This window comes from Colias croceus, chromosome Z (genome assembly GCF_905220415.1).
Source record: "Colias croceus chromosome Z, ilColCroc2.1".
Taxonomy (NCBI): Eukaryota; Metazoa; Arthropoda; class Insecta; order Lepidoptera; family Pieridae; genus Colias; species Colias croceus.
The window spans coordinates 3,521,498-3,534,726 of record NC_059568.1 but is presented as its reverse complement, the minus strand read 5'-3'; the positions used below and the strand labels follow the sequence as shown (position 1 = coordinate 3,534,726).

Here is a 13,229-nt window from a genome sequence, read left to right as displayed (position 1 = left end):
AATTTGATAATTAGTGGAAATATACGGAGTCTTGTTAATGCAATTTATTACTGCATTTCAGAAAAAATATGTAGATCATTGGAAATTGTGAGTTACGTTTGTTAACAAGTTTAAAAAACAACATTTGGAATTAATTAGATGAAATTCAGGACATATTAAAAAGTAATCAGTTATTAGTAGATACCTAAAATATGTTGTTAATAATTTAAAAACAATAAGAAATAAGAATAAAAAATAATGTTTAATAAAAAAACTTAAATGTGTGCTTCTACACAAAACATAATACATAGGTACACGTTTTAGTCCATGTTACATTTTTTAGGCCTAGCCTTGCGTTTTTTAGAGGACGCAATTTTATGTTTTTTATGTGTAGGGGGGGTCAGTGAGAAGCTAAAACCAAGTTTGTGGGGTCGCCACCCTTGTCCCACGGCCGCCATCTTGAAAATAGCGGTTGAAATGGTTTTTACGATATATCTCTTAAACTATTTATCTGATAAAAAAAAATTGTTAGCATTATTTGTTGCAAATTAAATTTTCAACAACTTTTGTCCAGTAACTTTTTGTCGTAGAACTATAAATAAAAAAGTTATAAGCGAAAATTTTCAGAAATTAGAGCTATTTATATTTTTCAATAAAACTTTTTTTTATCATTTTACGAAGAAATCATATCAGACCATTTTTGTAGATTGTTTTTCGAGGAACAACTTTTACATACAACATTTTTTCATTAAGTAAATAGGTAAGGTTTTACAGCGCTCTGAAGTGAGTACTATTTTTTAGTACAATTTGAATGACAATGCTATACATATGCATTTGTTACAAGATAACGCAATAATATCAATATTATACAACGGTGGGCTGCTCCTCTAACGGTTAGTGGATTAGTATTATCTAAGGTTAGGTTATTCGCATTCAATCCAGGCATAGAAGTAGTAAAACTTATTTTACATATATTTTAGTCGACAGTGCTCTCATAGAAAGGGAAGCAATAACAGTTTATTGTTGTAATTGTTTAGTAGGAAGAAGAACTGTAGGTTGCTGCTGTCACGTTATGTCCATAATATGGTACCTTAGCTGGGCAAGGTATCAACCAGATTTAATGACGCCAGCACAGTTTCTGGATGATGTGTTAATTGTTTATGATGATAATGATGAATAAACGATTTATGAAAAAACGAGTTTTATTATTTTATATATAAGTACCTACGATGTTTTGGTTGGTACTCTAAAAGAAGATATTACCTAACTGTTCTTCTGTTACACTCTTTATCTAAATAATGTATATTATAGAATATAAACTATTCATTGAACTCGAGCAAACCTAACCTCAATTTTAGTGACGTTACATGCTCAATGTCTCTGCTATCCCATAGAATCTCAGATCTTTAATTGTTATATTTATAGAATCTGTATATTTTTATATATTTAACCCCACATAAATCATCAGTGTAACGATTAGGCCCAAAGTCCTATGGGAGTTCGCCATTCTCCTTTTAATAACAATATTGCCCATACAGTTAAAAAGAAATAATATATAATTTTACATTTTTATTTTTTAACAACTTTTTTATTTGTAGTTCTATGACAATAAGTCACTGGACCAAAGTTGTAGAGAATTTAATTTGCAACAAATAATGTTAACAATTTTTTTTATCAGATAAATAGTTTAAGAGATATATCATAAAAACCATATCAACCGCTATTTTCAAGATGGCGGCCGTGGGACAAGGGTGGCGACCCCACAAACTTGGTTTTAGCTTCTCACTGACCCCCCCTACACATTAAAAAAATAAAATTGCGTCCTCTAAAAAACGCAACCCCAAATGTAACTTTTCAATGGACTCTTTTACAGCTTTCATCAACATCATTTACATTTTCATTATATCAACAATCTTTTTAGTACAACTCTAGCCAATTTAAATTTAACACCAGTCCTGGCGATCATTGCCTTATCTTCAATCTCAATGCTTCTTTTTTGAGCTCGTTTCTCTTTTCTCTTGATTGAAATCTTTTCCGTGACATTTAGAGCTCTAGAAATGGGATCTGGTACACTTTCTTGGGAAGCGAATTCGGTTAATAGTAGATCGACTATGTTATCCTCGGTAGTGTGGAAGAAGTTGGACATCAATATTTTTAACTGATTCTTTTCTATTTTTTGACGTCTGAAAAGAGTTTTACATATTGTGAAAAAGTTATTAAGATGAAAGCCTTCTTTATTAGATGAATTTGATGAAAAAACGTGAATTAAAACTTTTAATAATTAATTAGACAAAAAAAATGTATTGTTAGATTCAAAACAAAGAAAACAATATTAAAGTATATTAACTACAATTTCACACTATACATTTTTATGATAAAAATATATTCACTTACTTGGATTGTGAATTTTGTTGGATAATTTTATTGGAATGAAGTAACTGCATTAGATTAGCAGCGTTGGACTCAGATATATCGAATTTGTCCATCAAGTCCCGGGCTCCAATGGTGCGACTTCCGAACACAGCTCCAATGTTCGACGTAAAATGCATAGACTCTGTCAAATAAATAAATACGAAATTTAAAGTTGGATAGAAGATAGTAGATGTAACCAAGTTCCTATCAAAATCGGTTCAACCGTTCCAGACAAAAAGGCAAAATTTGAAAAAAGAGCACACGTGTCAGAAGTTAAACTTATTTGGCAAGATGCAAAGATACCAAATCGTCGCCATGTCGTGACGGTATTGCCATGACGCGATCTTGAAATTTTACTCTCAACGTCAACGCGCCTAAAGAAGTTTCGTTTCAAAAAGCAATTTTGGTATATTTACTATGTCCATGTATTGGTTATTTAAATACTCCAAAATATTACCAATTAGTGGGACGATTTAAACAACCAGTGCGTACTTAGCTACAATATGTTATAAATTATAATTAATGAAAAAAGTTGAAGTCTTTTAATTTCAGAAGTAACCTATGACAAATTGAATAAAAAGGCCTATATTATATTAATATTAACCAAATTATTTCACTTCGACCTTCGACGAAGCCTTTTTCTATTAAAGGTACTGAATTTAATTAATTTAGTATTAATTAAACTTATAAAAATATAATATAAATAAACATGTAAATATGTAAAATTATATATTATTTCTTTTTAACTGTATGGGCAATATTTTTATTAAAATTTTATTTTACTTTACGTTTAATAACAATTTTGAATAGATAAATCATACAATCAAAGCAATCTGCCTTAGCGCTACTATAAAGACTGTGTGTGATGACGTCACAGGCGCATCGAATTCACAGATGTTCCGTGCAAAAATATGTAAACTTCAATAATCAATATCTCAGTCATTTATTGATGATTTTCAAAAAAATTTCGATTATTGATTAGTTTTGATCTATATTTTAACACTATAATTATGGTGAATATAATATTTTCAACATGAATAAACATCTCCATTATAAAACAAACGCTAACTACAAGAAAATAATTCATATGAGTATTACCAAAAAAAATATATCTAAAAAACCATACTTACCTCCCGTTTCCTCATAGTCAAGGAAACCAATTTAGTATCAGTAGGAGTACGGGTTGTATCGACATCATAACATTTCGAACAACAGTGTTCCGTCACTCGAGATGCCAAGTGACGAACTACGCCAAAACACGCTGCGTGCTGTTGGAGCTTGCAGTAGCTACAATTTAAATTTTACTTAATGTAAACTTAATAACATATAGACACCTTATTTATGGCTACTAAGCGATTGGTACCAGCAATCGAAACAACTTTTTTTAGTTTATTTACTCTAATTTACTTTAATGAAAAATTAAATTCTGAAACTGTTTATTTATAAAATCTAATCATACAATGGAATCTAAAATAGGTACAAAAGTTCCAAAACCTTTTTTTACTGTCTTAAAACCTCAATTAAAGTCTAGAATCTGCCCATTCGTGACAATAAGTTAGAGGATAAAATGCAGGTACAGTTTAGATTACATTTTAATGAATTTTTAAGTAGCTATTTTAAAGCAGCTTTTTTCATCACACAATCGTTTAATATTTACTTATAATTGCTCTTATTTAGAATTCTATGAATCTAGTAGGTACTTACTGACAAGTTAACAATTCAGTTTGGGTAAAGGCGTCACATGGCCCATACTTGTTGCAGGGACAATATTAACGGACACGAGCGTGTCCGTTTAACCCTCCATCCCTCTTGGGTTGCGACATCTCAACAGTACCTAGAGGAATTATTAATAAGTGTAATCTATATTTTTTGTAGATGTGTAATTAATGTCTATGAAAAATCTCTACATAGTATTAAACAAAGTGCTGTCCATGTCTGTTGTATGTTTTAATGGATACTATAGTTGTCGAGGAAGGTTTTAGTATATTATTTGTTAAGTTGAAAACTAGTATAACAATCTACCATTTATTTTGTACATTAAAAAATAAAGTAAGTACACAAATTTTGATTTTACTATGTGTGCGAATAAATGTAATATTTGTTTTATATACCTGATAGTTCCATATCATTAGTAAGCACTTGCTCTGGTGGATTCTCTGTTGGCTAAAATTGAATAATTATTATAGTTTCAAAAATAAAAAAACAAAAAAAACTTAAACCATTAATTTAAACTCATGCAATTATAATATCTATTGTCACCAATCCTTTATTAATTAAATTGATTCAAAATTTACAAAATTTGAATCAAAACTGACCATTTAAAGTAGGTCAAAATGGATTCTATAAGAGTTGTGTACTAAATACAATCATGACGGTTACATAGAATCATACAGGTGAAGCTTATTAGCTTGCTAAAGCGTGTTAAAAATAGCTTTATAGCTGCCTTACAAATTATCAATAAAAAAATCTTACATTTGCCTCATAGCTAGTAGGTTGCTTATAGAAGGAGTAAGTCACAATTTTATGGTATGGCGTTTCCACCCAACCAAGTTTTAGTTTGTCTTGAATTGTTGGCTTCAGGTGGTCTTCTTTCGTTCTCACGTAACCTGGTGCTTTGTAGTCCGCTGGTACATCTTTGTTTACAATTATGTGAAATATTATTTTCTTAAGAACATAAAATATTCGCATAATCAAATTTATATCAGCTTGATTATAGAATATCTTTATACTTTATACAAATAAAATGTTAAGCATAAAATGAACTAAAAAGAAGTTATAAATACTTACTTTCATTGTAATAAAGGCGCAAGCAAACATAATTAATGTTTGAAAACTGTGTTGCGTATGCCTGCGTGATGACCACACAAGCTCTAAGTAACTGGATAGTTCTGTCCCTAACATTTTCCAAAGAAAACCGCATTGTGTTTTTGGTACTGTTCCGGTTCTTGGAGTGAATGTTCATGGAGTTCACCCCGTCAGAGTTATAGGTATACTCAAAAACATGATAGGGTCATTGCGCTGGTTTTCGTCCAATTATAGGAGTTGCCAACTTTGTGATACGAAATAAATATTTTGGAGCACCCTTCCTTAAACATATAATTTTTTTTTTAAGTCCTTATATAGTCTTCTTTAAGATAATATTAAGGGAAAATAAATCATTTTGATGTATCTTTTTATTTAAATTATTTTCTGCAAAAGTAGGGTAAATGCTAGTTTTCGTCCAAAAAAACTGGTTTTCGTCCTAGTGTAAGCTAGTTTTCGACCACCGTGTAGAAAAAGGAGGGTAGGTCAACTATTAAGTTTAAAATCAATTACAGGTAAATATATACGTTTATTTAATTAACATTACAATTTCTCACTACCCAGGTTTAGTTTTACTTGTGGTTTTACTAATAATAATCAATATAACTAGTCAACACTGAGATCTATGTAGCACTTGGCAGTCCTTATAGGCGTTAGTGATGACTGTATAATCATTCGTAATAAAGAAAGGAATGCGTTCCTTACAATGTAAATGAAACAAGTAATAATTACAGGACTAAGAAATAACATCAAAAAACAGAAATATTCATTCTAACAACAAAAATTTTCATTCTAATACTTTGTTTATCAAATGAAACGTACTATAAACACACAGCCATAATAATAAGTTTTAGCTACAGAATCTTCAGTGTACGCAGCGTCTATTTTTTCTAGATTTCTTAGACTCCTTCGAGGCCATCTAAAAACAATAAGATCTTTCTGAGGATACGTTGAGTAAGTATAATAAAAAAATACTGCATTGGCAAAACAGACCTAGAATAAAAGATGATACTCAAGTGAATGATAATCAAGAAAAATACAGTGTATTATGTCTGACCTACCCCCATTTATGCTACGAATAATTGACTCTACTTCACATAAGGAGAATGATACATGACTGAATGAATGACAATATTAGGTACCTACAACACTCTGGCCCTCACCAATTATTTATAAGGAAGATACTGAATAGAAAACTTTTCAATACGTAAAAATAGACGAAAAGTAATGCAAAAGAATGGCTATATTTAATTATTGGATACTCCAATACTCATTCATGGACGAAAACTAAAACATTTAAAGCTAAATTTAGTTTTCGTCCACTTCTTTAAATATTTTTTTATTTTGGCAGCACTGACATAGCAGTGGACGGAAACCAAAAAAACTAAACTAATAGCAATAAAGATCACTTCGGGAGAAACTATTCAGTATTTTAAAGGTCCGATAAAGTAAAATGACCCTAACAAATATTCACGTAGCTGTTTGAGTTTCCGTCCACTTGGACGAAAACCAAATATTTTGAGAATTTGGTAACCTAGTATCCGTCCACTTAATATTTCGAAGAGTATTATAAAAATGTATGATAAACACTTATAATTGCGTTTATTATGCTTATAAATAAACATACGTACCAAAAACATTACGTAAACTAGCTAAAACAGTGATTTACCTTACCATGAACTTTTCTCGCCGGCAAATTTTTCTCTCGCGCGATGACATCTGCAAGGCACGTATGCGAAGCGGCCACATTTACGTTAATTTTTTGAACTCTCTTCTTGTCAAATCAAATTTTAATGTTGATAGTACTGTTGCTTAAACAATATGGACCGTAAAAAGTGCAAACTTGCGCGGGAAGGTAGGTTTGTATTCAAGTTTTACGCACGTGATTGTAGCAGGTCAGTCAAATGGACGAAAACAGAAGCTGGACGGCAAACCAGCGCAATTACCCTACTCCACCAAATTCTCCAATTTATACTCGTCTTCGTAAAAACATAAAGCTAATCGGTGAAGCTGGAATGAATATGAGCTGTTTACACTTTATACTTTAAACAAAAACATCACACAGCATGACATGATTATGAAATGATGAAACTTATAGGCAATGTTTAGTCAGTTCTAGAAACGAATCTTCAATGGCGGCGCTTATCATTCCCTCTCGCTCACACACGGCCGTATGGTATGCAAAAAAAAGGGAAAAATAAAATCACTAAAATGTATTTGATTTTCCCTATAATAGTTTTTATCATAAATTTACAATGACAATTATGCATTTGCGAAAGTAAATAATGTTTTATTGGAATTTGACAAAATATGTTCTTTGAGAAAAGTAATAAGTTCTTTGTAATACTGTGGTAATAAGGTGAAAGCATAGGCTGGTTGCAGAGCTTGACCGACCATGCGCACGCGTATTGTCATGCGCATTATTGTCATAGTCATACAATTGTTGATGCGTATCGTTAACCAGCCTAAGTATAAAAATTAATTGTTTACTTATTGTATACTTTAGTATTCTCATAAATATTAAAATCTTACGTATTTCTTATCAAAAGCATCGAAGGCTCGTATTAAATTCGTACTTAGAAACCGGCCCCACTTGTCTCTACATGTCTTCTTCAGAATTTTTAATTTAATACCTCCAAAAGTGTCCATCATATAAGAATCTTCGGGGGCAAGATTTTTCAAATACGTTATAGTGCTAACAGCAACTACTGTCAGTTGCTTAATAAATGTAACAGAGCTTCCATAATTCTCTGTCGCTTCCTTTGGAAAAATTCGAGTCCAATCAGAAACTGCCTAAAATTATATCAAATGTAAGTATAAGAATACAAGGATATCTTAGAATATTATTTGCATTATTATACCTCGGATACCGCAGCGGTCGTCATTTTTGGAGCCATTAATAATTGCGCCAGCTAATTATTATAAATATTATCCACTGATTTTCACAAATTTATCGAATTACCAGGAATTACCTCAATTACGAATTAAACCTACACTTAAATATTTTTTACTATTAAATTTTTCTTTTACCCTCGTTTTTTCGTTTTTTTTTTTTTTCTTTTTTTTTCATGGCAAGAACTCGAGAAGATACCACAGAGCAAGTATTATGAAGATAGGTACTGTGACTATAATTTGCCAAGGCTATTTGGCAATGTCGTACCCGTATTATTTGGTTTCTAAGGGCGTATTCAGAAAGAAAGCTTGAAACTTATAAGCGCTTATCGGCGCTTATCAACGCTGGATCGTTGAAGCAGACCAAAACAAATTTTATATGGCGCCTGACAAGCGCTTATAAGCGCTTATAAGTTTCAAGCTTTCTTTCTGAATACGCCCTAATGGTTTAATCTATGGTCAAGTATGTACTATTACTTGGCTGGGTCTTTTCAGCTAGAACATTTCACTCTCAGTACATTTATGTTGGTTCATTTTAGTTCGGACATAGCTCAACAGATGTCAGCCTTACAAATTCTTTTGACAGATGACAGTTGACACATGTTTGTTTTATGTTTATTGCAATGAATAAGGAATCACATGGAAGTGACATACCTACAAAAAAAGTGTGGCCGGCGCCATATTGCTTGTAACAAAACATGGCGGTGTTTAGTGCCGAGAATATCGATAAACATAATAATGTTTATCGATATAAAATAATATTAATATATTTTTTTTGAAGTTATACTTCTTTTGGCGCGTAACTTCTAACGCGTGTACATAAACACACACTCTTTTTTATTTATTTTAACTTTATTGTACAAAACATAGAAGTAAAATTACAAATGGAAAAAACACCTATACAGGGTTACTTGTAAAACACCAGTAACCTCGCCGGACAAGATAGCTAACCCTGTATAATTTGATAAATCCAGTTCAATTTTGACTTCGATATAAGGATTACGGTAGACTTACAATTTGGTAATTTCAGTTTTGAGGAAGGTAATATAATGAAACAACATAATATATACTAATATAGGTATATAATAGTATTTTATTACGATGAACAACACATTATACAGTAATTGTATTTATTTATTTATAAATAATAGACAAAAAAAAACAATAATATATAATAATAGAGAAAATTATAGAGCTTAACTATTTTGTGCAGCCTGGAATGCACTCGAATACACTCTGTTCATTTTTGAGTACGGGATTTGAGGCTCAACTGGTACCTGGAAATGAAATGTCACAGTTTACATTAACTACCATTGTTCACTTTACATTTAAACTAAAATGCAATACATTTTAATTAAAAGGGCAATGCTGATGGTTTGAAATTAATATCAACATTAGGGCTTACAATAGCGGAACTTGAATTTATATTTTTGGTTTTATGGCATTGAAATGCTTTATAAATATAAATTTATAAAGAATAGAAAAATAACTTAAAACACCCCATGTATTTAAAGTAAATTGCACTTTCCCTCAGTCAATAACATTTCAACAACCAAATATCACCCAAGTTTGTACTCAAAAAATCATATAAAACCATCTCAATTCTCAGTTTGTTCACAGGCCTCCTTCAAAATAGGAGAAACGTTAGATTATAAATGACAGCCCTAAATCTAAATAAAAAGACCAAAAGTAAATTGGAAGACATCACGTGTCTACAGATAAAAACCTCACCCTGTGTGAATGCAGCGGCAGACATACTGGTATAGCATCATCGTGCAGACTAATCACATCCATTGTTCTATTGAAAGCACTTTCGGGGAAATGTAGGGAACATACTATGATATTATATCCTTTACATTTGGCTTGATATTTTCAGTTTCAATTGCTTCTAACCATTCTCCTTTTCTATTTTCACTTCTTGGTAACCTTCAAAAAATGAATTTTTAGGTTATTATAATTTTAGTCCTGACCTGACTTATTTATAAATACATTTTTAAAGTACCTACTATAAAAGCGATTAATCTTACTTAAGTTAAAATTCATATTAGGTAAATTTAAGTGTTTTATTTTTCCTTCTGCTGCTCTTGGCAAAATTAATTTGTTATTTTGGAAGTGTATTCACCAAAGCAACTATTCTTAAGATTAATGACACAGCCTTGGGAGACGCACGTCTTCATCGAACATTTTGCTGATGTCGATATTATAAGTCATCACTAGCACCCAAATTCATTATTTTACTAGAACGAAAATATACAAAATAAAGCTATATTTGGTAACAATTTTACACTGAACATAGTCTGTGAATACTCCTCAATTCAATATACATGAAAATAAGTAAATCAGCAAAGTAATAACTAATATTTCAGTCAAAACGTAAACATACCGGTGCAAAGACAAACTTTTCTAGTTTTCATTCTTTCCGGAGCCACATCCCACAATACTGCGCTTTGGTATTATGCCACTATTTGTCCTATGCCACTCTATATGTTTTAGACACAAATGTTTGTCACAATCACAAAAATATTCAATATTTTTCAATGTTTACTACGGAGCAATGACAGAGCATGTACATCATAATAACGAGAACATAAAATGGCGCCCGGCCACAGTAGGTATTTGAGCTAACTTCAAATGTCAAACGGTATAGAATTAGCACTGACTGACGTATAGTCATATATTTTCACTTAGCAGAATATTCATTAGTTAGAAAGAGACAGTATTCGTTTTATTATTTCGGTATCGAAATGCATGATATTTGTATAATCAGTTGTTTGTATAGAAGATTATGCCCTGTCCATAGGATTCCTTAGTCATTGCAATAAACATAAAACAAACATGTGTCAACTGTCATCTGTCAAAAGAATTTGTAAGGCTGACATCTGTTGAGCTATGTCCGAACTAAAATGAACCAACATAAATGTACTGAGAGTGAAATGTTCTAGCTGCTAAGACCCTGGTACCCATTTTCCGCAAGGACGATACCAACGACGACTTAAGGTCGATTCACACATATCAGTGAGCCCACAGTTCCGGCACAGTACCGTTACAGTTCCGTATCCGTGCTCACTGATATGTGTGAATCGACCTTTAAGCTAGCTACGCACGATTCAATTTCAGCAACAATCTGTTGACACAATCTGCAGTGAGCCGACAGATTGTGTCGTCAATAGTATAGTTGAGGGCACGTTGGGGGTGTAACCCAACATGTTGCGAATTGCATCGGCGCGGAAGCAACCAGATAAATTGTCTCAGCAGATTGCGTGCGTGTTGAAACGTGAGTATTGTGATTGCTCCAATCTCGGCTCAATCGCGCTGCCGCGATAACTAAGAATGCAGTAATCGCAAAATGGCGGTTTTGAGATAAACGCGGGAAAGACATTTTTACATAATTGAGGAAGATGTTTATATTTTATAGCCCTTGAAATCTATCAATAAAATTGGAAAAAATACAAGCTTTACAAAGATAATTATCTTATATTTCATAAATTAGTATATCCATTAATAATGCGTATTATTGCGTTGAGGTTTAGCGTCAGGCCAGGCATCAACGTGACGTGCACACCACGTGCACACGTTGTGGCAAGCAATCGCGGAATGAAATTGTGTCATCAGATTGAGGGTTGGATGAATCGTGAGTAGAGAACGCTCAATCGCGACTGCAACAAATTGTGTCAGCCACAGGTGTCAGCAGATTGTGGGTTGTGTTGAACGTTGAACCGTGAGTAGGGCCTTTTATTAGACGAAACGCAACGAAGAGTGACAACATTAATCAAATTGACTTAAAGTAATTTTATTATTTTGGATTTGTGATTATCGTTTTTCGTAGAAAATGGTTAAATATTGTGCTGTTTACGGATGTATTTCATCAGAAAAACGCGAATTTTTTTTTACGCTAGTCACAAAATGTGCCAACCATAAAGCGTTAACACACCAGTTTGCAGTCTCTACAGTGTGACTGTCAAAACAATAATTTTGTATGGAGTGTCCGGGGTGTGCTAGGTACCGATTCAAAAATAAAAGTACGAAATTTTAGCGAAAAAAACTTTATGTGTTTAAACAAAAGGTTTAAACAGATATCAACCGACAAATGTAAAATTAATTCTTATACATACGGTACATCTTATATATAAATTTAAAGAGTCATTGATATTTTATTAAAATGACACAAATTGGAGTAGGAATTTAGTTTTTTTTAAACCTTTTGAAATGAAATAGATTATTTGATCGATTGTTGTTACTTGTGGTCATTTCTTAGTATAAAAATACTAGTGATAGTGTTTATCTAACCAACTTCAACCAAAATGTATGCCTTCATACTTTGTAAAGTTTTAATGTTTTTTATAAGTTAACAAATATTAACAACTTGCCTTATACAACTTAGATTTTATTTCTGGCAATGCAAACGACAGTGTAGGAGCGAGATAGATGGTTTCCGTGATCAGTCACATACCTACAATCATTTTGTTAGACGTTTTATGTTCGATGTTGTAATAGAGACGTTTGTAATTTTTGTTCTTTATATGGAAAACGTAGTATTTTACGCTAAATATATGTATTCGTCGTGGTATTATAGAATATAGCGAACTGTGGGGTGATGGAGTCGCCGCCTTCCTTTTCGACTCACTCCGAAGCGCCTCCGTTGAGTGAAGACAGTGGCTTGCTTATTACTAGTGGCTCATTTTCTAGTGATTCCGCAAGTGGATGGCATCATATCGCATCTGAGGTGAGTTCCCAAACTTATAAAGTCCCTCTAGCGAATGGCTTCATTCATTACAGAAACATTGGTTATGTGAACGAAGGTTGTTATTGTGTTTACATTCATACGCTCCACGCTATGTGTACTTGTGTATTAGAAATTTGCTCTCGTGTACTCTTCTATACTTAGTATGTCTATACTCTAATTACTGCACTCTTTATAAATGTTTTGTTGGCCGTTTTATACCTTTTTGCTTTGAGTTTTGCACAGCGAAGTTTTTTTTTAATTACGTAAATGATGATTTTAATTCACCAAGGACCCCTATTCATTACACATAGTTTTAATTAATTACTTATGTATGTGTATGTAACTTTTTATAATATTTATACTAAGTTATGACTAAGTCAAGGTTGCTTTAAGATGTTGCATAAGTTTATAAAAGTATACA

General features: G+C 32.1%; 2 protein-coding genes and 1 long non-coding RNA gene across 5 annotated transcripts in view; 1 reads left to right on the top strand and 2 right to left on the bottom strand.

The window, feature by feature from the left end:
- Positions 1 to 1,722: 1,722 nt before the first annotated feature.
- On the bottom strand, positions 1,723 to 5,392 carry LOC123705007. Of its 2 annotated transcripts, XR_006753243.1 has the most exons (7): positions 5,179 to 5,392; positions 4,864 to 5,024; positions 4,503 to 4,554; positions 4,096 to 4,225; positions 3,522 to 3,678; positions 2,374 to 2,533; positions 1,723 to 2,162 (listed from the first exon to the last, which is right to left on the bottom strand). XR_006753243.1 is itself a non-coding variant. In XM_045653546.1 (2 exons), exons 1-2 carry the CDS (start codon positions 2,526 to 2,528, stop codon positions 1,880 to 1,882), a joined length of 438 nt encoding a protein of 145 aa, XP_045509502.1. In that variant the 5' UTR covers positions 2,529 to 3,044; the 3' UTR covers positions 1,727 to 1,879. The 2 variants fall into 2 exon arrangements, 1 of the variants encoding a protein (XP_045509502.1); XM_045653546.1 differs by lacking the exons at positions 3,522 to 3,678; positions 4,096 to 4,225; positions 4,503 to 4,554; positions 4,864 to 5,024; positions 5,179 to 5,392 and having other exon boundaries at positions 1,727 to 2,162; positions 2,374 to 3,044.
- A 3,907-nt stretch (positions 5,393 to 9,299) lies between these two features.
- On the bottom strand, positions 9,300 to 10,557 carry LOC123705006. Its single transcript, XR_006753242.1, has 3 exons — positions 10,469 to 10,557; positions 9,817 to 10,011; positions 9,300 to 9,362 (listed from the first exon to the last, which is right to left on the bottom strand). It is a non-coding gene; the product is annotated as an uncharacterized LOC123705006 (long non-coding RNA).
- Positions 10,558 to 12,524: 1,967 nt separating this feature from the next.
- Positions 12,525 to 13,229, top strand: part of LOC123705005 — a 76,803-nt gene continuing 76,098 nt past the window's right edge. For both annotated transcript variants that reach the window (XM_045653545.1, XM_045653544.1), the window contains exon 1: positions 12,525 to 12,808. In XM_045653545.1, coding sequence (XP_045509501.1) covers positions 12,680 to 12,808 — 129 coding nt within the window. In that variant the 5' untranslated portion in view covers positions 12,525 to 12,679. The remainder of the gene's footprint in view (positions 12,809 to 13,229) is intronic.

Excerpts from the sequence above, each read along its gene's own strand:
- LOC123705007 (XM_045653546.1), bottom strand. The coding sequence starts at position 2,528 with ATGCATTTTACGTCGAACATTGGAGCTGTGTTCGGAAGTCGCACCATT. Across the intron at positions 2,163-2,373 it reads CAACAAAATTCACAATCCAA|ACGTCAAAAAATAGAAAAGA; the intron begins GTAAGTGAATAT and ends AACTCTTTTCAG.